Consider the following 25032-nt stretch of genomic DNA (forward strand, 5'->3'; position numbering starts at 1 on the left):
TTAATTTACAATCACCATCTATTTCTAATAGTTTTCAGTAAAATACTATAATTTTCATACTATACATAAAAATACTATATTACTAAAATAACATACATTATATTATATTCTATAGAAGTGCTTAAAAATAAGTCTATACTCTAGTTTTAAAAGATTCAATGTTATAATATTTATAGAAAAATTCAGGACGGACTTCTGTTTTACTATCAAATAGGCACATATATGTATGTATATTAAAGATAAGAATATCTTTGTCAACATTTAAACTCAGGGATCTAAAGGGATATGACAGTGGCCGGTAAATAAATGTACATCCACAATGTTAATACACAAAATTACCCTTTCTGTAGATGACAATTAGTGGTTAAAAACGTTTGAACACTCAACTTAATGAACCATCCAATCAATATTCAAAAGACCCCATGGTTGTCAAGCCAATGAATAAGGAAACCTTATTATAATACTTTGGAGACTAGTGTAATAAACAGCCCTATGTCCCCTCCCTCTCTGATTTAAACCTGGTATTTACGTGATTATCATTGACAACATTTTAGAATAAAAATTGTGGAGTGTCTCATAGATTAATAGTTATTTATCGCATCGTATTATAACCAGCTTCCCGCGGATATAAAAATGCTCAATTATAAGATTAAAACCAGTTTTGTTAGACCCAAGATGCTAAAGGCACAGGCTAACAAAAACTGGTTTAGATATTATGATTGTAAATTTTTATATTCGTAGAAAACTTGATGAAATACGATACGATACATGATTTTTAGGTATGGCTTAAAACCGGTTCTAATCCCGCGGATATTAATCGGTTTCGAAGTCAAACTGGAATAATATGTATCACAGTGTAAAAGTGAACTGATTGTCGATCAAATGCACATTAAATTGCAACTGGATTTTTAGAGGACTTAGGTAGGTAAATATTTTATTTAAATCTTCTTAATATCATTTTAAAAAAAGAGTGACTTGGCATTTGCTTAAATCCCCTTAAAAAACGACAGTTAAACGCGACGGCCAGTGCCGTCGAATCCGTTATCCCTCGGCGATTTTCAGACAATTTTGAATCATTTGAAACAAACTTATCTAAGCAAATCCAGTCTCCCTTTTTCGTTTCATTTGTCAAAATTTATTTAAATAAGTAGGAAATAAAATACCCTTTCATAATTCTGTAATACATTATTTTTTACAAATTGTTAACAAGAGTGAGTATAATCAAAGTTGTGTAAGATATGGCCGCTTAAAAAATATATGTGAGTCTATTTTATTGAGAGAAAATACTAGAAAAATAACTATTTGATTTTTAAAAATTGGTATTTTTTCTTCAACTTTTGATTTCTTTAAGAAATGGCAAAAATCTATTTTCTCTCGACTAATATTTTCACTAAAAATATTTTACATACAACATAGCCTTACAGCTAGCGACTACAAATATTTTCGTTAATTTTAAATATTTTTTTTAAAATACATGATATGTAAGTCTAAACTCTAAATGCTAGAAATACAACTAGATAACATTAAGATATTAAATGGCTTAAAATACGAAAAAAATTAAAATATAAAATAATCAGATCTTTAAATAATCAAATAAAGTGATGTTTCAGTTAAGTATTAACAAACTTAAATAAACTTTAATTTAAAAAACATGTAAAATTTTATTAAAAACAACCAAGGAATGATATTCAACAGCTCTCATCAAAAGAGTCAAATAATCAGTGAAAATAATTTAATTTTAAAAATCCACGAAATGAAATTTGAAAAATAATTTAGTCATCATCCAAAAGAAGTAGAGATTTCTCATGATTCTTGCCTTTAGCTATCTTTCCAATCGGCTGGTCACCAATCTGTAAATAAACATAACAATTATTCTATTAATAATGAAATAGGATGTATATGTCTGTCTGTTTATTTGTACCAAAGGATCTCGCCAACCGCTAAACCAACATGGTACTCCTTTACGGATTAGCTTCACATATGTCCTGGGAATTTTTATAACTATTTTGGAGAGGGTACTAACAGTAACACCCTCCCATAATAAATCGCCCCTAGAAAATAAATTACATTTACCACCCCACCTAAAATCAGAAGGAAGAACAAACCAACAATAACTATTTTCGAGTGTCAGAACTGAAGCACATCAACATTAATGTGTAAGTCTAAAACAAAATTACACCAATTTGTTGCGAAATTGCGTAAATATAGGTTTTTGATATTATCTGAACATACTTTAATTTTTAGGATTTAACTATAGAGATGCAACGCTTACAAAATTGTACCCTGTTGTCCTACGAAACATTTTTCCAAAAGTCAGATGAATAGGATAATTTATCATACAAAAAGTTATCAAAAAAAGTTAAAAATCAGCATGTTTTAGATGGACGTATGGACTTTCTGGTAACAATAATAGAGTTGCTACGCTTCCTAAATCGTACCTGACAATTATAGAAAACAGAATGAAAGTTTGAAATCAATAGGACAATTCTAACCTGTCTAACGAACTGACCCTAATTATTGAAAAGCTTCGCTTTTTAAAAGTAATAAATAAATCATGAACAATATCTCCCTCTTAATTTAATTACCTGGTTTCCTTGGCTTCCAATAGCAGCAACATTACCGCCTACATTTCCATTCTCAGCCTTTTGTACACCACCGTCCGCCGCATGTCTGGACGCCGATAGTACAACACCACCGTTTTCAACGGTAGACACGACGCCGTGGGTTGTATCCATGGTTCCATGCCCCCCTCCACCTTGCTTGTCTTTAAACCTGAACATTAATGATGTGCATGATCAACCTCTTGATTGTACGATATTTGTCAGGAAGTTGTAACTAAGCATGATATTTGTTGCACCTATTTTGGGCCAGGGCGTTCCCCTAACTCTAAATAGCACTAAAAAAATAGGAACCATTTTTATGACGCAGTGTTGGGTAGAGATTCGAACCTATCATGAGTGGATGAACTAAGTGTTACGCCACATTTGCTTGTGGGTTTAAAAATTAATTAAAATCCACGAAATTAAACATCAAAATAAGACTAAAATATTGTTAATAACCTTACCTCTTATTATCTGAGCTATACTGTGTATACTGCTGATATTGTGGGTGGAAATTATGGATGGCATCCGTCATTATATCCCGCGGATTCATAGTTTCCCTAGAATAAAAATAAAATCTCTATCTTCATTTTCAATTATGTTAATTTTATTATTTTGGTTTGGACTTTCTGTCAAGTATAAGTTATAGGTATTCAAGTAAAGTATCAATGATATTATGTGCAGTTTTTAAAAAAATTATAATTTTTATGGTTATTGTTTTAATTTAAAGCTCTTCTATAATTTGAGTATATCCGTCTGAATGTCCACAACGAATAGATCTTATTGTTAATTTAGGAAAGCTAGATGTTTCCTGAGACGAAAAGGTAGAATCTAGAAAGCGTAGCAACTCTATAATCATTACCAGAAAGTACGTATGTCCATTTAAAGCAAGTTGACTTTACTTTCATGACCAAAAAACAATATTCTGCTTCTACAAGTGTTCATGTTCGTTTGTCATACAGTCTGGTTTTAGATGGATATTGATGTTGTAAACTTTATTTTCTAAAAAATCAGATTTTAAAAACTACCTTAAAGTCGAAGAGATGCTCTGCATGGTCACATTCCTGCCACCTCCCTCCAGGGATCCACAACCTATGAATAATAATGGATATATTATTACTTGGATGTTTCACCAGAATTTTATGTACCATGATCAAGTAATGCTAGCAGCTGGCTATATAACTATACTACCCCATATATTTGAGGAATTTTTTTTGTTAAGTACTATACGGCGCGTGATTTTTCAGTATGGCTAAAAACCGGTTCAAATCCAGCGGATATTAATCGGTTTCGAAGCCATACTGTAAATAATTTCTAGAATTCTAAAAAGTTTGTATGCCTGTAGACGAAAGGACAGCAATCCTTTATTCATTTCCAAAAGGCATCAGTTTTCATGAAACTAATTCTGTTTTATTATTAATTGAATGGGTAGCTACATATTGGTCAAAAAACTACTAGATACTAACCTTCTCCTTGATAAACAGAAATAGGGAAGGCGTACTTCATAGCAATGGCGGCCAAAAACATCTCCACACAAATCAAGAAATTCTGGAAACCTAAAAAAAGAAATATTCATTCCCATATAAACAACCCCTTAAATAGTGGATGTAAATATTTATTTATTTCCCGGAGGTAACCATTTATTTCCCCGAAGTAGTCATTTTTAAAAGATTTTCAAATTTTTTTGGAAGATTTTTGAATTTTTATTAATTATTAAAAGAAACTTGATATCAGGGATAAAAATGATCATAGCCGGGAAAATGAAAATTAAAAACCAAAATTAAACCACATTTTAGCATAAAAAAATAAATGATGACCTATCGGTCCATCATTTATTCCCTCGGGTAAGAAATATTCATTCCTAAACAAAAAACTGGACAGGAATACCCCATTCAACTTGTAACAGTTATTACCATTAAATTCAGGAAGGGAGGAGACATTGAGGTGTTTATTGCACTCGTACCCAAAGTCTTAAAATGACGTTTTTTGTTCTTTGGCTTGTTGACTTTGGTGATTTTTATTAAATTTTGATTGGTTGGTAATTTTGAAATGTTGTGTGTCATAATTGAGAATTTACATAAAGGGATAAGTAGGTTGTGCTAAGAATCCGTAAAAGTGGCGAGTTTTAAGTTAAAACAGAAGTAGAACAATAAAAATTTAAGTTGACTCTTATACATATTTAGTGAATATTACCGTTCTACTCCTATTTCAAGCCTTTAAACTCACACCTTAACTAATTTTTAGCGCAACCTACTCCTCCCTTTATCGGCCTTTATCTTATCCTTCAGATTCCCTCGCTTTTAGTCTGTTACAAGTCTGTGTGTGTGTACCTGCAGCTACAGTGCCAGAGTGGGTTTCAATAGTTCCATTAGAATTGTTGATTTCCTCCACGATGGTTAAAACTTCAAGAATGGAAAGTATAACTCCTGAAATAAACAAGTAGTATTCATTAATTTGTTTAGTAGTCGTTCGGGAATTCTAAATTCTGCACAAGATTCATTTTTTATCTCCCGTCGATTTTTTGTTGCTCTTTCTCACTTGACATTTATGTTTTATGTTCAATTATTTAAATATGACAATACCTCCTACTCAAATAAATATTTAAAGTTAAAGAGGGTCATTTTTTATTGCGTAATTCCGTCAAGTTGTGTGTAAGCTTCCAGTCAAATGCACTCATTAGGTTAAACTGTTCTTAATTATGCGTTTAATCATACTATGAGTTTGGTAATACTTAAGAACAGCTTGACCTAATAAGCTAAGCTTGCACACATCTTTACGGAATTCTGCGAAAAAATGATGCTCTTTCAGGGAAAAAGGGATTTTAACATAAAAAACTTACCCTGCCAGAAAGACAAGAAAATGACGGACTTGATGGTGAAAAACTTGATGACTGGATCATAGGGGCGCAGTAGATCCCGAGTAGCAAAGTAGAACAGGAACAGGGCGTACAACGCGATGGAGATACTGAAAAGAAAATTACAAATTGATATGTTTTTTCTTTGTCTTTCTTATCCTTCTTTCTTTTCACTAAACACATAAAAAAAGAACCTCTTGATGTTAGGGGCGAAGCCACTAGTAAAATTGTTCAGTAACAAGCACAATTCTATCCATAGGCAGGATTTAACATAAGCCGTTTAGTATGTAAAGTAAATACATATTTGTAATTTCCATTGCCTTTTTGTGAGGTATCAGATATTTTTTACATAATTTTGTAAACAATTACCTGGTGTTGTAAATAATTGTGACGTAAAGGTATCCCAGAGTTGGCGCCCAGTTTCCATCCTCGTACCATCCTAAATAATAGTTGTAGAGCAGTTACGCAAATAAAAACTTTATTTGCTTTTTACATCAGAGCCACCTTTCACTTATATTTTTGTCGTATGAAGTTTATTCTATTGAGTGTGGAATGGCTTGCTTTGTGTGGCAAGTGCATAGTAATCCGTTTATTTTCCTATAGTTGATAGTTAATGATAAACACTATGGCTAAATTACTTCAGTCTAGGAACTGATTTTGGTCATTTACAAAAATTTTATAGTTTGGTCAGTGACTAAGGAATGTTTTTCTGACTAACATTTCTAAGTAAAAAAATCCTCCACAACTCTCTTCCATTACCCCCCCCCCCTATTTACCCACTTCCCTTCAGTTACACAAAAAAGTTTTACGCCAACTCTACAACAACATATTTAATTTCAGCAATTTCAATTAAATTAATTGCCCAATTAGCAGCTACTGAGTTTTGTATTGATTTAAGAGTAAGTTTAAACTAGAATTCCGCATAAAACAAGTAAAATCTAATATATAGATATCAAACAATGAAATTGGAGTTGTGTCGGTTGAATGGGCATGTCCTATTACATAAAGTAGTAAGGTTTTTTATCTGTATCTTAAGATTTCGATAACTACTAAACCAATCGAGTTTTAGTTTGAGTTTTGAGTTTATGGATACTGCTTATAGGTCCATGGATGGTTTAAGGCTATTTAATTCCAGCTTCTACCAATAACGAAATTAATTCGGATAAAAATCACGAAACCTATACGTGTTTTTCAGCTGTCGTTGGGGGGCAACACATCGTAAATTTGACGACCTCTCCATTTGCCCCCCAAATATTATTTTTGATTTATTTCGCTTGTTGGTTATACCTTATTCCTGATTTAATTCTTATATCTTAGTTTGGTTTTAGTCTAATTTCCTAACCCCGTTCGAATACATAGCTCCTAGATGCAAGGTGCGCAGCCGCTGGAAACAAATAAAAAGTAGATGTGCTAAAAATTACCTTTAGCTTGAAGAAAGATGGTGATAATAGACATGACTGGTTTCACTATACAAAACTGTAGGGTCCCTTGCTTACAGAATCTAAAAGAGATATAACAAAATAAAGTAGTAAGGTTTTTATCGTCTAAAGCTTAAGATTTCTCTAACTACAGAACGAGTTCTCCCTTTTAAGAAAGCTACACGTAGATCCCGGGATGGTTTTATGCTACTTTTCTGTCCCACTCCTTATCCTTATGCTAGAGGCCCAGCTGCTATTATATTGTTATAATAATAGTAAACCCACAACGTAAGTGTAACAAGTATTGCATCCGTTGAGGTGAGGGGTTTTACCCAGCCAAAATCGCGTTATTAATAAAAAGTTGTAAATAGTGTTTCTAGGTCAGATCATTTCTATGCATCGTTAGAACTCCCAGACAAAGATCTTGCAATAAATGGATTGGTTGTATGCAAAAGTTTTTTTTAGCGCCTTGGAACTTGCTAAGCTATATAGATTCGATCTGACTCTACGTATATCATAAAATAGTTATTTATTACATCGTTTTACAAACGGCTTTCCGTTGATACAAAAATATAAGATTAAAAATGGTATTACGCTTATGAATTTTATTTTAACATTCGTGAAAAATTGTCTGTAATACGATGCTATACATGAATTTTCAATATTGCTAAGAACCAGTTCTAATCCAGCGGATATTAATCGGTTTCAAATACACACTGGAAAACTATTACCTTAGAAAGCTGATATTATAGCTGTATCCATTAAGACAACATGTACAGTAGAAATAGCTTGACTTGATTGGTTTCCCTCGGATTTCAGACATAATATTTCCTTCTCCTCCTGAATGTTATTTTCCATTAGTTTACTTTCATCTATTGAACAATGATTCCTAGGACACCAAGGTACAATATGTCCTTCATCAGAAACTGTATTTTTGTCCTATTATATAAAGTACTAAGCTTTTTTGTCTGTACGGAAGGATCTCTCTAACCAATGAACCAATAAGGTTCTCCTTTATAGTGAAGCTTCCTATATGTCTAGGGAAGGTTTGTAAATATCTTATCTCCATCCACACTCCAAAGAAAAAAATAACTGCTCCCAAATTTTTTAAAACTTAAATTAAAAATGGGTGGAATGGGGGGGGGCGTCAATTTTTTCTCTCCCCCAATTTAAGTGCCTCTATAGGCTTCTAAGGGGCGTAGCCGTTAGAATAACCTTAAAAATTAATAAATTTATTAAGACTGACACTTTACAAGTGTCATTATTTGGTTGTCCTACCGTCTAATTTTATAGATGTTGACATCCTTGTTTTCTTATAATTTCGCAAAAAAATCCTACCTAAGTATTCATAGCAGAGGCTAAGAAAGTTGTATATCACAAAAGCTTCATAGCAGTCACGGAATGCGTTGAAGTATACATAGTAGTTGTCGTACCTGAATAATAACATCATTCTAACTTTAACTGCTACTACCAGTTAAAATTCCTAGAGGGGGGGGGGGGGGAATGGGCTGTTTCATAAACTAGTCCCCAAAGTTTTATAAACTGTTTTCTAATTCGTTTGCATAACAACTTCAGGGGCTTTAGTGAATTTTGATTGGTTGTTGTTTTTTAAGTTCAAACGTTTCAACCACTAATAATACGCTAGAGAAGGGGTAATTATGTGTATCATAAAGGGAGGAGTAGTTTGTGCTTGTATTGCGTAAAATCCGTAGGTTAGCTTCATCGAAAGCGATTATTAAGTCTAAGTGTTATTAAATATGCGTTTAATTATACTATGCAAGCTAACTCACAGATTTTACACAATACAAACACAAACTACTCCTCCCATTTTCGGACATTGTCTTATCTCCTTTAGATCCCTGCCTACCTCCAGAAGAGCAGGCTGAGCCAGGAAGTGAAGGCATACACAGGAACCATGAACAAAATTCTTACAATCCACCTCTGTTCTGCAGGATTAGTGTAATATCTGAACAATAAAATACTTTAAATTATGCTGGTACCCAAAGTTTTAAAAACACATTTGTCTCAAAAACTTTCGAGTACTTTTATTAAATTGTCATTCGAACTAGTAGTATCCTAACCTTTCAACCAATAAAGGGAAAGAAAGGTTGTGGGTAAAATCCGTTAAAGTTTACGGCTTAAAAATAGTAGTAGAACGATAATATTCACTAAATATGTATGTTTCTTATTGAAAAGAACTATAGACAAATTTTTTTTTAAGTTAACATAAATTTTTTTTTGTTCTACTACATGCTGTTTTTAACTTGAAACACACAACCTTTATGGATTTTACCCGCAACCTACCTTTCCCTTTAATCTATGAAAAGATGATGTATTTTGGGTAATCCTCATTTGTGTGTTACATTAATCTATCGCCTATTGTCTTATCTCTTAATATCCCTGAAAATATCCTATTTTCTATCACAGCGCAAGTTAGTTACAAAGTATATGCGTTTGCGTATTGGTAATGAAAACCTTTACTAAAAAAAAATAGGAACCACATTAATCGTTCAATATTACCCAGAAAATAACGTTTTTCCCTTACTGATCTAAACAGATAGACAAGTTAAAGAGTAGCTGTGCAACTAACAGTTATTTATTGCATTGTATTATTAACTGCTTTGTGCAGACAAAAATATGTACGATTAAAAGATTAAAACCAGATTTTTAGCAACGGACTAACTAAAAACTAGTATAATCTTATGATAGGTAGTACATTTTTATATTTGTATAAAACTGAATAAAATACGATGCTAGACATAATTGTTCAGTATGGCTGAGAACCGGTTTTAATCCATCGGATATATATCCGGTTGGAAAAAGTATTCTCACCTGAGGTACTGGTAGATTTGATGACATGAAATAACAATAGCTGCCCAGGCACACACAGACGCAATTGATTTTCCTAGATAAAATAATAGGATGTGTGTCTATGTAAAAATTAGGGTTGGCAATCCGGATCCGGAATCCGCCCATTTTTTGACCAATTTTGGAATCCGAATCCGGAATCCGTTTTTTAATAGCGGATTCCGGATTCTTATTTGGTAGGCTAAAATTGGCGTCTTGATTTTTTTCTTTCAACTCCTCCTCTTTGAAGGCAAATAATTTCATCATTATATATAATATCTTTTAAAATCTGGTTCGATTCTCGGAAGTGAATTATAGAGAACACCAAGAACATTGATTTTTAGGACATATGTACTAATGTAGCAATTAATTTTGAATAAAAAAAATCCTTTTAAAATATTGCTAGAATCCGGAATCCGCCACTTTTTTTGACGGATTCTTTAAGAATCCGGAATCCGAATCCGGCCCAAAAATTCGACGGATTGCCATCACTAGTAAAAATACATTTTTGTTTTACTAAGTAACAATCTAACCCTTCCTCTTGTAGTAGTTTTTATATATTGTACTCTAATACTTGTCAGCGACAGCAATTTACTTTTTTTTGAGGGATATTATCTAAACTACTCTAAAAACTCTATTATAAGCGTTTTTACAATTAACTTATCCTTCCACGACGTTGTATATTTAGGTTAAATTGTTTTATTGATTTTGAATCAAGATTTTAAAAACATATAATCTAATCTATAGGTATTAAACAGAGCTAATATAATTATGATCTATCCCGATGCAATATGAGAGGAACCACCTTACTGGAAGAGGGCAAGTATTATGAAATTAAATGTTTTACCAATGGATATATTATTACTTGGATCTTACACCAGATTTTCATACTCCAAATAAAGTGAACACGGGCTAAAATAATGGTTACCCCTTCCACCCCCTCCCCTTCTTCTGGATAAACTAACTGTTACATGTAAGCAACCTAAATGACAGGGTTTCGGATCCGGATCCGCAAGGATCCGCATATTTTTGAGTCCAAGGATCCGGATCCGAATCCTTGGACTCAAAAATATGCAGAAAAAATGGAAAAATCTACCTAAATTTAAATAAAATCTCAGACATTCTCTTGATGAGAGCCAATCTTTAAGGTTCAGACTTGAAAATTAAAAGTATTTTTGACTTCGAATTAAAGAATAAATTTTTTTGAAAAATTTGGTGATTTTATTTTTATTGTCAAGGATCCGGAACCTGATCCGGTAATCCGCACTGACCAAATTTTGAGGATCTGGATCCGCATACAATCAATGCGGATCCGAAACCCTGCTAAATGGACGACAAATTTTCCCCTGTCATAATATCCACGTATATCCATTGTTTTACCTGTAGCTGTCTGTAAGAAAGAGGAATGAATGACTGTAAAAGACGAGTTCCCTGGATGCGTCTGAAAAAAAGTATTTCACATTATCTTAATAACCTAAGGACATAAAAACTAAATTTTTTAATGACAACGTCTGACCTTCTGACCCTATTTCTGAGTAGAAATAGAAAAGTTATTTATCGCATCGTATTATAGATTGCTTTCCGCAGATATTAAAATGAAAAAAAACATATGAGATTAAACCAGTGTTGTTAGCCCGAGGGGACAAAGGCCCGGGCTAACAAAATTGGTATTAATTATATGATTTTTATTGTAAGATTAGTGGTAAATTGTCTGTTTTACGATGCTATACAAGATTCTTCAGTATGGCTGAGATTTGTAAGTTGAATTAGGTAAGTTTTCATTGAAGAATTAGTCAACAGTCTGTCTCTGCTGTTTCAATTTTAATATGACAATTTTCAAATAACTCTTTCATTCCTCTTTAACTATTGCTCACTTTAATTGTAATCTCCAATCAAATCTGCTTTTTTCAGCCGTTTCTATCAAACCAAAGTTCCAAACACATTTTTAGAACCACCGATTTGAGGTCTTTAACAACATAAAAGTGGTGGACGTGGTAGACCTGTAATGAAATAAATTCAAAATCCTGACAAAAGATTAAATTGGTAAAAATGGTCACCTGATTTAAATCATTGATAGCCATATTGTCCTCTGTCATTAGCAGAGAACCTGAAACAAAAACAAAGATTTATAATAACTTAACAAGGTTTTTATTCGATCAAAGACTCTGGGGAGGTACTTGAATTGAATTGATGGGTATTGTCCAGGATTCGGAAGCCGCGCCTCAGCCGCGCAAAAGCCTCAGTTTTAAACCTGCTTGTGAGCAGAAAAAGAAATTTCAGAAAGAAGGATTGTCTGCTAAAGAGCAGTTTTATACATCCAGCTGAATTTTATAGTGATAGAATGAAGATTTCACTGAGGCTTACACGCGGCTTACGCGCGGCTTCCGAACCCTGGTATTGTCCATATTTTGAAAATAATAATTTTCATTTTAAGATCCCTAGCATTTACTGACCTGTAGCTGCATTCTCAAGAACTTTAGCTGTTGTGTTCACAACAGCTTTTGCTGCTTCTGTCACGGCTGATGTTACTAGAGTGGCGGCTGAAGCGGCTTGGCTGCTAGTTTCATTCATCATTGGCAATAATGTTGTTGATAATCCTAAAATAAGAAAATAATATATGTAAAAAAGGAGATTTTAAAATTGAGTTAAAACTAAATATAAAAATCATTTACAATGAAAGTAAAACAAGGTTGAGAACATTCATAAGTAGCGAAGCATAAAAATTATGGATGCTCATTGGTACAGGGAATCTTCAGCCATCGAAGCTGACAAAATCTTATTTTCCCCATAACGTAATGGACCGACTTGAGGAAGTATTGCTACACATTGATTTAATATATGGATTTTTGACTACTTCTGTTGCACTAACCTGGATAGACAAGCACTATACTAGTTGTAGAGTAGCTGCGCTGCTAAAAACAACAAATTCTAACCTGTCGCAAGTGCATTTGTCAAATTGACCGCTAATGGCCTAGCCGTGGTTGGTACATTGCTGGATACTTCTGACAAATCTGCTACTGTTGAAGCAAGTGTTGTTGTACTGGCCATGGTTGTCTTACTGTCGGACACCTCCTAGAATCTGTCTCTGACCAGGCATAATAGTTTTTATTATCTGAAATATTCATATTCATTCATAGGTAGGAAATATTTAAGAATAAATCATCCATCAATGTTATCTTCTATTTTCTTGACAAATAGCTATTTGTTTCTATTATTTTATAGAGCAAGATATTCTGTTTGTTTTTAAGAATAGTTATTTACTGCATCGTGTTTTTAAAATTCAAAAAAGATTGGGGAACCACCCTTTCCCTGTAGGGGCGAAGCAAAAGAAACCTCTAAAATATTGAAGAAAAATAAAAAAATAAAAAAAAAGAATGATATTTTTTTGAAAGTCTTCTCTGAACCTTTATGAAAAAAGCCTCTAGAGGCTAGGGGCGATGTCACTAGTTTCTTATACCTTACTATGTATTATTATATTTTCCTATCAGTAAGTATAAATATATACTAAGTAATAAGTATGTATAATCACACAGAGATAAGAAATATAAGATAAGGATTCATAAAAAGTATCAGTTTTTTTTTAACAAATATGTAAAGAATAAGGAACAAGCTTATGGTTGGTTGTTGTCTGTGAGTTTCCAATAAGATCTATAAAACGGCACTTAGCTCAATTACAGTCAACACTATTTAAAACCTTAAATTTTTTTCTACACATCCCCAAAATATATAAGTTTTAGAATATCTTATACCTAATATAAATACTTTTTTAGTATCTTTTTCTCCCTCCTAAGGTTAAATATTTCACTATGTATTAGCTACATTTTAAATGAGTAATAAAATCTTACATATTTCGTCATAGAAGAATTATAATACTATTGACTAAGCGAACAAATTCAAAAGACTTGAGAGGTCTTCATAATGAGTATTAATTCAATTTGAAATCAAATATTAGCTAAACTAAAAACCAGACTTACTAGTAATAAATAAATAATACGTAAAATCACAGAAAATAAATATCACAGAAAAAAACAAAACAAAATCAAAATACCTAACTGGAATTGTTTTCAGGGACTTCTCCCCTCCCCCCAAAAAACTTGAAGGGATTTTCTTGATAGTTTTTGTAACCCCTCAGCAAATATCATTGTACTAAACACTAAGCTCAAATATCTGACCAGTAAGTGGACAAATTTTCTTATTGATGACACACTGTTCGTGCAGCATTACTCCATTAGGATATCTAGACACACGCGTACCTGCAAATCCCTAAAAATAGATTTATTACCCTAGATGATCAATCAGACACAGGGAAAGAGAGGACATTGGCAAGATGCCCAACCCACCAGGTAACATTAAATTAATCACATATGCAGATGATTCTAATGTCTTAAATTCTGGAACACATTTGGATCCTGTCTGTTCAGAGATTAATGTTTACCTGGACATGCTAGACAACTGGTTCAAAGAAAGGAATTTGTTTATCTCCCCGGCTAAGTCAACTGCCACAGTCTTCACAACATGGTCTAATGAATGTAGTGAACAACTCAACATCTCCATTAACGGCACCCCTGTTCCTACAGTAAAACACCCTAAATTTCTTGGTGTAACTTTCGACAATCTGATGACCTTCAAACACCATGCTACTGATATTAAATCCAGAGTTAAATCTCGCAACAACATCCTTAAATCACTCTCTGGCACCACTTGGGGTATGGAAAAAGAAACCCTTCTTACCACATACAAGGCCATAGGACAATCAGTAATTAATTACTGTAGTCCTATCTGGTCCCCCAACCTGGCAGACATAAACTGGACACACCTACAAGTAGCGCAGAGCGAAGCACTAAGAGTATCACTTGGCTGTGTTAATAAAACTCCCATCGATCACCTCAACACAGAATGCAAAATCATGAAAGTCAAGGACCACTCTGAAATGCTTTCAAGACAATTTCTCCTTGCCACTCAAAAAGCGGACCACCCTAATCATGTTGACCTTCACGGCCCCCCACCCCGCCGTATTACCAAAAAAACCCTTCAAACAAGGTTTGGTAATGAAATCAAAAACATGATTCCAGAAAGTGGTGTTAACCATCAGAATTACAAACCACTACTTAAACAAATCCATACTGAGTGTGTAAGAAAGTCAATAATCAACCTTACTGACAATAAAGTTCTTGATGCTCCTCCCCCCCCTGTTAACGAGGTTGAAAAAGACTTCCCCCGACGAACAAGAAGTATGTTGAGTCAGCTAAGATCAGGATATTCTTCTATGCTCAACTCGTACCTGTCAGCTGTTACAGAGAAAACAATACAGATAGAAGATAAATGTCCTAAATGTAACCAACCATCACATACAACCAACCATCTCTTCAATTGTCCTGCTGACCCAACCAACTTAACTGCTGAATCACTATGGAATGACCCTCTGGCTGCTGCGACATTCCTTGGCCTTGATACAGGCCAACCCTTCGATGACCATGGATAGACGGGAGATACATTTGGCTACAACAACAACAACATTTTACTGTAAATTACATCGGTTCCCAAAGTTTTATAACCAAAATATTATATTCGTTGGCTCAAAGACTTTGGGTGCTTTTATTGAATTTAGATGGTTGGTTCAAACTAGTAGTGTAGGTATAAACATTCCAATAATTTTAATATGGTTCAAACTAGTAGTGTAGGTATAAACATTCCAATAATTTTAATATACAGAGGGGGAAATTTTATTTATAATAATAGTGGATTGATGTTCATTGTCTTATCCCTTAAGATCCCTGATCAGACAGAAAAATCTAGCAGACGAAGATTTTTGTTTATATTTAGCCAGCCATAAAAGAATTTTTTTTAGATGGGAGTATTATCTGAGGTACCTTCCCAAAAATAGTTTTAATTCTTCCCTGGACCTAAGAGAAGCTACACTGTAAAGAAGAACCATTACAGTTCAGCGTTTAGCAAGATCCGTCAGTACATACAGACAGACATAAATCCAGTTATTTTATTAGCGTTAAAAGTAAAACTACCTTCTTGCAGCTGATACAATAATGGTTTGGTAGAATATGGATTGGTTCTGAGGTTATGGCAAGATATTCAGATTTAAGATTCACATTGTTTCCCTGAAAAGGACAAAAACATGTAATGAAGAACATTATCTATTTGTTTTTTAAGTATTCTTATAATAAGGACGGGTAAAACATATGAACTATTGGACCAAAAATTCAGCGCTTTCATTGCTTGAAATAAAAAAAAACACGTCTAAAATACCTATAATTTTCTATTAAATGTTCGCATCTTAAAAAAAATGGATACCTTATGTAAAGCTTTGCTTATCTGCGTACTGCGATGTTCTTGATTTGACTGGCGAATAAACACCTGAATTATAATAAAAAATATACTTTTTACATTATATAGCAAGTTGATGCAGGGATCCAAAGGGACAATGGCCGATAATTTGATGTAGATCCCCAATCAAGACACACAAAATTATCCATACTGTAGATTAAAATTAATACTTAAAACATTTGAATATTCAACTTAATAAACCAACCAATCAAAATTCAGTAACAGTCCCAAAAGTTGTTAGGCCAACGAATTAGAAAACAATATTGTAAAACTTAACAGCCTATTGTCCCCTCTCACTGAGGTTGATGGCTAAGAATGTTAAGTTTAATTTCATGCAGTCATTAGTTGACAAACAGTCCAACGTACAGATTTACCCTAGTTAAAGAGTTGCAGCACTTTTTATAAAATTGTACTTGTATTACCAAATGTACAATACATGAAATGGTCATAATTAAGAACAGTTTAACTTAATAAGCGCATTTGACAGTTAAACACAACTTTACGGAAAACGTGAGAAAAAATTACTTCCTTATAGGAAACCATACGTGTACCTTAATAGCTGGCAAAATGGAGGCAATATTCCAGTTAGCAGGCAAACTGTTCAGCACCTGACTTCCATTAAATTCCCCTGCTCGAGAATTCATCAAATCAATCGCCTGAAAAATAAGGGAATAATGGATCTAGTATATTATGTGTATATGATATTTTTTGTTAATTTAAGTTGATAACATGGACAATGGACATCGTTATTTTAGCCAACTACATGTTTATGACAGCACAAAAGGGCCAGTAGGTAAAATATATAAATTTTACTTTTTACAGAAAAAAAATGTAACGTAAAAAAAGGTTTCACCTTGACCAGGTATTGTTGTTTATTAGCTTGATCAGAAGGATTTAAATAAATTGATAATAACTGGTACATCAAATCTTCTTTCTCCTGATCAGGTTCACATCATAATAGTGATTGTTTGTTTTTTAAAATTCATTTTTTAAGAATTAAATTGTAGTATATAATATACTAGCAGCTACGCCCCTAGCATTTAGACTCCTAGAGGCTCTGTAATCTATCAGAATGGATAGGAAAGAAAAGAAATTTAGCCTTAAACAACCCTAAGTAAGACATAAATCTAAAGTTTAATAGCCCTAAACCAGCTTGGGACCTATGTATGTGAAGCTTCCCTGAAATGAAGAACTCCATCGGTTCAGTGGTTATCAAAATCTTAAGCTACAGACATAAACACTTTATCACTTTATATCGTAAGAGTAACATCAAACATATGCAAAGTAAAAAAATAACGAATTTCGTGTTTATTTCAACTAATTTTTGTTTGTTTCCAGAAAGAAATGATTTTTTTGTTTTTAAATGTACTGAACACCTAGTTTTATTAATAGTTCCTTTTTTCGTCGGTGCCATGATATCTCATATTGGCATTCGATATACTAAAATTTAAAGATTGTAGGAATATGTGTCTTACAAATTACAACCAACTATCATTAAAATTAAAAGAGTAGCTTTGCTGTTAATCTTTTTATTATGTTCCTTTCTCTCAAGTCTTGAGGCAATATCATCGCAGAAACTCAGCGCAAGATCATGATCCCCTAACTGAGTAATAAATATGGATAAAATTATGAAATATAGGATTAATTCCAGATTTATTCTAAGCAAAGTTAGGTTTAAAATATAGGACATTAAATATAGTTTCTTTAAAGAAAGTCAACTTCGAGATATATTTTGCTTCTGCAACAAAGCAGGGATCTAAAGGGATAGGCAATGACCGATTAATTGATGTACATCCCCAATGATGATACACAAAATTACCCCGTCTGTAGATTACAATTTACAATGATTAGACAATCAACTAATTGAACCAAACTATCAAAATTCACAATAGTCCCAAAGTTGTTGAGCCAACGAATATGACAATGTTATCATAAAACTTTAGAGAATTGTGTTATAAACAGCTCAATGTCTTCTCCCTCCATGGTAACAAAGACTTTTATTTTTATCTATTCCTGGTTTATAAGTAGATGCAGGGCCTCTGAATATCTGGCCATTCGACCCAACAGGATAGCACTCTCATAGTGCAGTGAAGTTCCTCGTAACTTATCTAAACAAAGGAGATTTTTTGCGCGTAATTTCAAAAATAAAACTAAAAATACTTGACTGTTTTGTCCTTGTCATAAACCACAATCTTAAAAGGTTTCATGAGTTTGAGCATATTATTTCATTTCTATCTTATGACAACCAAACATCTTTTCTATAACTTAACTATGTCCATTTAGTGATTTTCTGTGCTTATCTAGATTAGATTAGATTAGATTAGATTTATTATTCTTGGGTGTACATACATAGAAAAAAAAACTACAATAATAAATGAATTAAATGAATATTATATACATTTATATATACAGAAAAATTTTATTGATATGGTTAATTTATAAAAATATTTTCTTCCCAAATGGCAGTTTCCTAAAAAATAGGAGTATGCAGTAATGTGTATTCACACATTGTTTTCATACAGGCCATATAAATAAGACAAAAAAAAGATAATAAGCAATAAATGAAATCATATTGGAGAGGAAAGAATGATAATAGGAAGGATTGATTAGGGCATACAAGTCTCACACCATTATTGCAATAATAGAAATTTAAAAAATTTTAAACAAATAAATTTTGATTAATTTATCAGATTTCAAACAATATTGAAAAGAAATATAAATTTATCTACATTCTTGACATAATGGGTTGTTACACACTAGAATTAAGCTTGATAACAAAGATTCTTTTAGATTTTTAATAAATTTTTTTCTTGGTTGATTGTGGGTTAATAAATCATTATTACAATGGTTATTCCATAATTCTTGAAAATGATACTTAGGAAATCTTTCAATAGATTTAAACTTCGGCTTTTTAACATCAAACATATTTGAGTTTCTAAGATTTCTGGTATGTAATTGGTTACGGCGAAGCCATGTACCTTGAAAGGAACTTGGTAGCTTACTGTTTATAAAATCATACATAAATAATAATTTCAAATAATTAGCTGATTCATGTAAAGGAAGGACATTCATTTTTTTAAATAAAGGCATTGTGTGTGAGATGTGTTTCTTACTAAAAACAATTCTTATTGCCTTTTTTTGCAATTTAATTAATGGTTCCATAGTAGATTTAAGACCACAACTCCAGGCAGGTAAACAGTAAAGTAAATGACTATTTATAAGGGAATGAAAAAGCATTTTTTTGCTATCTAAATTCAGTATATGTTTAGCTCTATTTATAAGAAATAAGGAACTAGAAATTTTTTTACGTAAATGTTCTACATGATATTTAAAATTTAAAGAAGGATCTATAAATACACCTAGGAATTTAATTGCAGGAATATTGCTACTTGAATTGACATAATTTAGGATTTTTATTTTCTCAGGATCAAACTCATTTTCATTGTTAAAGTTTAGCTTAATATTAAGAGCATTCCAATCTAATTATGAATGTTGCAATCTTTGTTTAAAAGTACAAGCTGGCAAATCTTAGATCCAATGTGCTTGCATTACGGGGTTATTGCTTAATTGGGATGCAGTTTTCTAACAGTCTCCTTTCATGATAAAGGGTTGATTACCCCCCTTTTATAATTGCCCCCCATTCCAAAAAATAAAAAATTGGACGTCATTGTGGAGTGGACCCCTGTTTATTTTTTAACTTTATTGCTATTATCTTACCTAGCAAGAAAAGCATATTGAGATGGTTAGAAGAGAGTATTAATGTTCTTAGCTTGTTGCTTGAGTCGGAATTCTTATAATCTTCAATCAACATCAGAGCCAGTAAGTTGTGGTGCTGTTCAACCTGAAAAAATAAGTAAAGTTATCTATTTGTTGTATTGGCTGCTCATAGTCCATTTTCGTGTCCAGGGTCGTCATCAGTAGGTGGGGGGAGAGGAGGCTTATGGGGGGGGGGGGGGGCTCTGGAGGGGGGCGTTGAAGAGGATGGAGAAGAAGTCCCCGGGCAAACCTGCATCAAACACACCTGCTTGACCATTCAAGTTATCTATTTATAAAAAAGTATTAAGGTTTTTTGTCTACAGCTATTTTTCTGCCACTTTCATATCCTTTTGCATAAAGAGCCACTAGATGCTAGGGTCGCAGCCGCTTGTGTTAATAAATAGCGCAGATTAGAAAATGTTGTTCGTGGATGCACTATTGCTTGTGTTGAGTATATCACTTACATTACTATTTAAAATCACAATTTCTAAATCAACTTTTAATAACGAAATGCTTTTCTATCTTCTGATTGTATTGAATTTAATAATCACCTGAGATTTCTTGTTCAATACTAAATGTTCCAAATATATTCTTCTGGCTTTTGGAAATTTCCTAAAATCAAAGAAAACTTTGAAGAAGGTCTCAAGGCACTAACAGTCCAACTACGAGTGAGTCTAACCGGTCCTCATATTGTATGACCTTTGTTTGCGCCAGTTTTTAGCCAAAGAATTCCAAATACCAACCCCCCAAAACATTTGAGGGGAATACACCACCTCTTGTAGCGAAGCTAGTAGTAATGAAACAAAATAGTATAAAATATTAATTTCACCTTAAAGTGTCGAGAGCTGTATCAATGAAATCGTCTTGGGCAGATAACTGGTGCTTTATGAAGAGCTCGACTCCTAATGAAAAAGACAAGATATGAGAATGTCTTGGTACTTATATAGTGTGTTCCTTGCGGGATCGAACCCCACCTAAACCTTACTAGAAATATGAGCAGAAGACGACTTTTGTAGTTTGAAATCATATTATCTAAGCAATGAAGCGCGGCATAGCCATATGTATGCGCCCCCACGCGCTTTCTTCCTTTGTATTGTTTGATGCCCTCAGCACGGCACATGTTATGTGACGAAAAATCCTGTTCTGCATAGAATGAGTGGTTAGCTGTGTGTTTTTTTACCTCTATATACTTCCTGGCTTGATATGAATTAAGACTGATCCCACCGTTTCATGGTGTAAATACACTATTTGTAACTGCATCAGTGCCTTATTCATTGGAAGTAGTGAGGATGATTGTGCTTCATGCACTTAAGATCTTGTAGACGGCCACGTAGGCCTAAGTACCGAGATATTTGGCCCAAAGTACCGAAACAATGAAACGGTAATCAAGTCTGTCAGCCGAAGAAGAAGCTGTACTGGATGATGTTACTGTTAATGTGCTGGATTATTGAATAATCTCCAGACCAGACTATAACTGTAATCAGTGCTAGTTAAAGTGACATTATGGCTCAATATAGCGAACTTGTCAAAGCGCAAAAAAGTTATGGTGATCTGAAATGATTTATTTGATGAACTCTAGACGTTACCAACCATAATTGTAATCAGTGCTAGTTAAAGTGACATTATGGCTCAATATAGCGAACTTGTCAAAGCGCAAAAAAGTTATGGTGATCTGAAATGATTTATTTGATGAACTTTAGACGTTACCAACCATAATTGTAATCAGTGCAAGTTAAAGTGACATTATGGCTCAATATAGCGAACTTGTTACAGCGCAAAAAAATTATGGTGAACTGAAAAAGACTCTCAAAGCTATCGAAGATCTTAAATCATTGAAATTCATGATGGAGATAGCAGGCGATGATCTATATAACTGTAGAGTTGAGTTCATTTTTCTAAGGGCTAAAGCTGCCGCAATAATTCAAAATGGTTTTGTAAAACCGCCTGGCACTTTAGTTGATGATATCGCCAGTATGTTTTACTTATTGGCCAAGGCCAATGTTGAGCCTTGTTTGCCTTCTAAGAAGAAAAACACTGCTACGGCGAGCACTGCCGTAGCTGTTGTTGATGCTGTTGTTTGTGTTGCAGTCAATTCTGATGTTATAGATAGAGATGCAGCCGTTAACAACACTGCTGGGGCGAGCACTGCCATAGCTGTTGATGATGAACCTGTTGGTTCTGCTTGTGTAGCTGTTGTTGATGCTGTTGTTTGTGTTGCAGTCAATTCTGATGTTATAGATAGAGATGCAGCCGTTAACAACACTGCTGGGGCGAGCACTGCCGTAGCTGTTGATGATGAACCTGTTGGTTCTGCTTGTGAAGCTGTTGTTGATGCTGTTGTTTGTGTTGCAGTCAATTCTGATGTTATAGATAGAGATGCAGCCGTTAACAACACCGCTGGGGCGAGCACTGCCGTAGCTGTTGATGATGAACCTGTTGGTTCTGCTTGTGAAGCTGTTGTTGATGCTGTTGTTTGTGTTGCAGTCAATTCTGATGTTGAAGATACTGCTGCAGCCGTTTACAACATTGCTACGGCGGGTGTTGCCGTAGCCGTTACTGATGATAATGTTGTTTGTGTTGCAGTCAATCCTGATTATATTGAAGATAGTGCTGTAGCCGTTGATAACATTGCTACGGCGGGTGTTGCCGTAGTCGTTCACAATGCTGATGTTGGTTGTGTTGTATCTAATTCTCATGATGTTGGTGACAGCGCCGCGGCCGTTTCTGATGATGATGTTCACATTCCAGCCGTTGCTGCTGTCGTCAGAGTTGCAGCCAATTCTAGTGTTGAAGTTGTTGCAGTTGACGCTGATGCTGATAGTATTGCAGTTAATACTGAAGTTGTTGCTGTTGCAGACAACATTGAGGTTGGTAGTGTTGATAATCACTGCCGAAGAGGCTTCCAACTGCTGAAGATGGTTGGAGGAAGCGGAGCAGCTTTGAATGCTGTCTCCACAACAGAGAAAATTATAGAATATTTCTCTTGTGCAATTAAATTAGTGCCATGTGATAATGGCCGCCGACACTTTGTATTCGATACAGGGTGGTCATTTTGAAGCAGTCCAGCCGCGGATTTTTTGTAGCCAAGCTGGCCAGGGAAGTACCGACAGAAATACCTATCCCTGCACATCTAATCTACGACATAAACCATTTATGTGTGAAAATGATCTCCTAAAGAGAAGAAATGTTACAAGTTATATATTAGGCTTGTGAAGGGAACCAAAATGGGTTCTGTAAAGAATAAGTATTCATTATTCAACTAATTTTATTGTTCATATTTAAGCACAAAAATTCTACAAAACTGTTATACTTTTAAAGCAGATTTTAAAAGATTTTGTTTCTTTAAGTATGATTTTGAAAAGCAAAAGTTCGTGTGTATTAAATACCAAATGATTTTGCAGATTTTTAAATTGAGAAAAATAGATTTTTTTTACAAATTATTTTTCGAGGTATTTTTTTCATGGTTCACGTTTACTTAAAAAATGTTATTTCTCAGATTCTAATATGAAATAATGCATTAAAGTAAAGAACACAACATGTAATATTATTATGATAATGTTTAAAATATTCCTTATTATTATTTTAAAAGATTATCGCAAAAAAATCAGATATTTGTTTAAATTCGTAAGCAAATAAAAGTTTTTTTTTCATTCCGAAAGCAGAGATTCGTAGTAATATACGTACCTAGCAATTTCGGACAATTTAAAACCTTGAGAAAGTATTTTACAGCAATTATTTTCCTAGGTACATATATTTTTTTCGTTCATGTTTAAAAAGTGTAAACTCTATTTCTATGAGATAAGCATTTATAATAATGAACACGATGTATGATATTATTAAAATATTGATTATTATTTTATATGAATATCGCAGAATTAATTTAAGATAAACTATGCATATTTTAAATTAACTTTACCTTCATTTTTATCGCAGATATTAAAATTGAAGCAGTATTTTTTTAAAAGAAATTACCCATTTCTTAAGATTTATAAGTAACGCAAATTTTCATACAATTTTGTTTTAACTTATAAATGAGTTCAAGATTTTATTTTTGAAGCAAAAAACTAAAGTTTTCTAATCGAATACATAAGTTTTTTTTTACGGATTTCATTTGATCGGGACCTGGGATTTTTTCGCGTAAAAAATCTTAGGTACTTATTTTTTTAGACGCGAAGCATTTTTGTTCCTTGTTGAACAACATGAAATATGATATATTGATAAGAAATAAGAATGAAACAACATTTAATCATTTGAAAAATTATTTTCTTTTCATATATTTACATGCATTACAAAATAATTTAATATTAACTATATATTAAGATTATTTTATTTCGTTCTGAAGATTTACCTAAAAAACAAAAAAGCAGTAATTTTCATGAACACAGCAGATGTACTTTGATTTGTTTTGATTTTCTTGAAGCAGAGATTTGATGAATAATTTGATAATTGATTTGATGAATTATTATTGATTAATTTTAACTTTTATGTTAAAGATGTTTGAGTCCGGTGCCAGAAACCCTGCCCACAGCTAGCTCAAAGAAAAGAATTGTCGACTTGGTAGCCGGAGGCAGGGATTCTTGTGCCAGGCATATAAAATAATTGATTCTTGCAATTATTTTAAAATGTTTGTAGTTTGAATATTCAGCCGGAACTGAATATGATTATTTTGTGTGTATTGACTGTATCCTGTTGGAAAGCAATTACGCCAAAGATTTAGAGAGTTCGTAGATAAAAGCTTATTACCTACGTAACCAAAGAGCAAGTTTTGTTCAAATTTTTTGATAAGAAAATGTAAAGTCAACAATTTTTAAAGCCCTTTTCATTTTTCTGAGCTTAATTTAAATTTGCATATTGCAAAAATGCATTTTTAATTTTATTTGAAGTTTATTTTGATGATTTGATACAGTCATTTTGTGTGTTCTTAGATTTAAGGATGCTTTATTTATTTCGATGATTTTAATGCATTTCATTTTTAGCATTAAGGATTCGTTTTATTATTATGATTGATTATGAGCTCCTAATGAAAGATTAGGTACTCTTTTATATTTCTTTCTTTCTTTCTTTTTTGAGTAAAAAGATTTGATTGAAACGAAGTTTTTCTGATTTTATTATTTCTTTCTTTCTTTTTTGAGTAAAAAGATTTGATTGAAACGAAGTTTTTCTAATTTTATTATTTCTTTCTTTCTTTTTTGAGTAAAAGATTTGATTGAAAAGAAGT

The 25032-nt window shown here is 33.0% G+C and overlaps 2 protein-coding genes across 5 annotated transcripts in view; both read right to left on the reverse strand.

Moving 5' to 3' along the window:
- LOC145328788 (transmembrane protein 184B-like) lies at positions 1–13833 on the reverse strand. Of its 4 annotated transcripts, none has more exons than XR_013882640.1 (18): positions 12653–13833; positions 12173–12316; positions 11777–11826; positions 11100–11160; positions 9705–9777; positions 8740–8838; positions 8211–8305; positions 7604–7712; positions 6876–6955; positions 5824–5893; positions 5440–5564; positions 4931–5026; positions 4067–4156; positions 3629–3692; positions 3065–3160; positions 2586–2772; positions 1410–1850; positions 1–1245 (listed from the first exon to the last, which is right to left on the reverse strand). XR_013882640.1 is itself a non-coding variant. In XM_080172653.1 (17 exons), the coding sequence occupies exons 1-17, from the start codon at positions 12765–12767 to the stop codon at positions 1773–1775; spliced, it is 1632 nt and encodes a 543-aa protein (XP_080028779.1). In that variant the 5' UTR covers positions 12768–13833; the 3' UTR covers positions 1–1772. The 4 variants fall into 4 exon arrangements, 1 of the variants encoding a protein (XP_080028779.1); XR_013882641.1 differs by having other exon boundaries at positions 1–615; positions 1164–1850; XR_013882639.1 differs by having other exon boundaries at positions 1–573; positions 769–1850.
- Positions 13551–25032, reverse strand: part of LOC145328787 (transforming growth factor-beta receptor-associated protein 1-like) — a 26617-nt gene continuing 15135 nt past the window's right edge. The window contains exons 19-28 of the mRNA XM_080172651.1: positions 20644–20716; positions 20366–20426; positions 19776–19899; positions 18072–18166; positions 17597–17661; positions 16912–16993; positions 16610–16714; positions 16026–16088; positions 15740–15832; positions 13551–13982 (exon numbers count right to left, since the gene is read on the reverse strand). Of these exons, the coding sequence (XP_080028777.1) occupies positions 13866–13982; positions 15740–15832; positions 16026–16088; positions 16610–16714; positions 16912–16993; positions 17597–17661; positions 18072–18166; positions 19776–19899; positions 20366–20426; positions 20644–20716 (878 nt within the window). The 3' untranslated portion in view covers positions 13551–13865. The remainder of the gene's footprint in view (positions 13983–15739; positions 15833–16025; positions 16089–16609; positions 16715–16911; positions 16994–17596; positions 17662–18071; positions 18167–19775; positions 19900–20365; positions 20427–20643; positions 20717–25032) is intronic.

This window comes from Acartia tonsa, chromosome 9 (genome assembly GCF_053477335.1).
Source record: "Acartia tonsa isolate MP-2025a chromosome 9, ASM5347733v1, whole genome shotgun sequence".
NCBI classification, from domain to species: Eukaryota; Metazoa; Arthropoda; class Copepoda; order Calanoida; family Acartiidae; genus Acartia; species Acartia tonsa.

What these genes read in the sequence shown, in the direction of transcription:
- LOC145328788 (XM_080172653.1), bottom strand. Translation starts at nt 12,767, where the DNA reads ATGGCCAGTACAACAACACTTGCTTCAACAGTAGCAGATTTGTCAGAA. An exon ending in TATAATATCAGCTTTCTAAG is followed by an intron (nt 6,956 to 7,603) that starts GTAATAGTTTTC and finishes TATCTCTTTTAG; the next exon opens with ATTCTGTAAGCAAGGGACCC. An exon ending in CATCTTTCTTCAAGCTAAAG is followed by an intron (nt 5,894 to 6,875) that starts GTAATTTTTAGC and finishes ACTATTATTTAG; the next exon opens with GATGGTACGAGGATGGAAAC.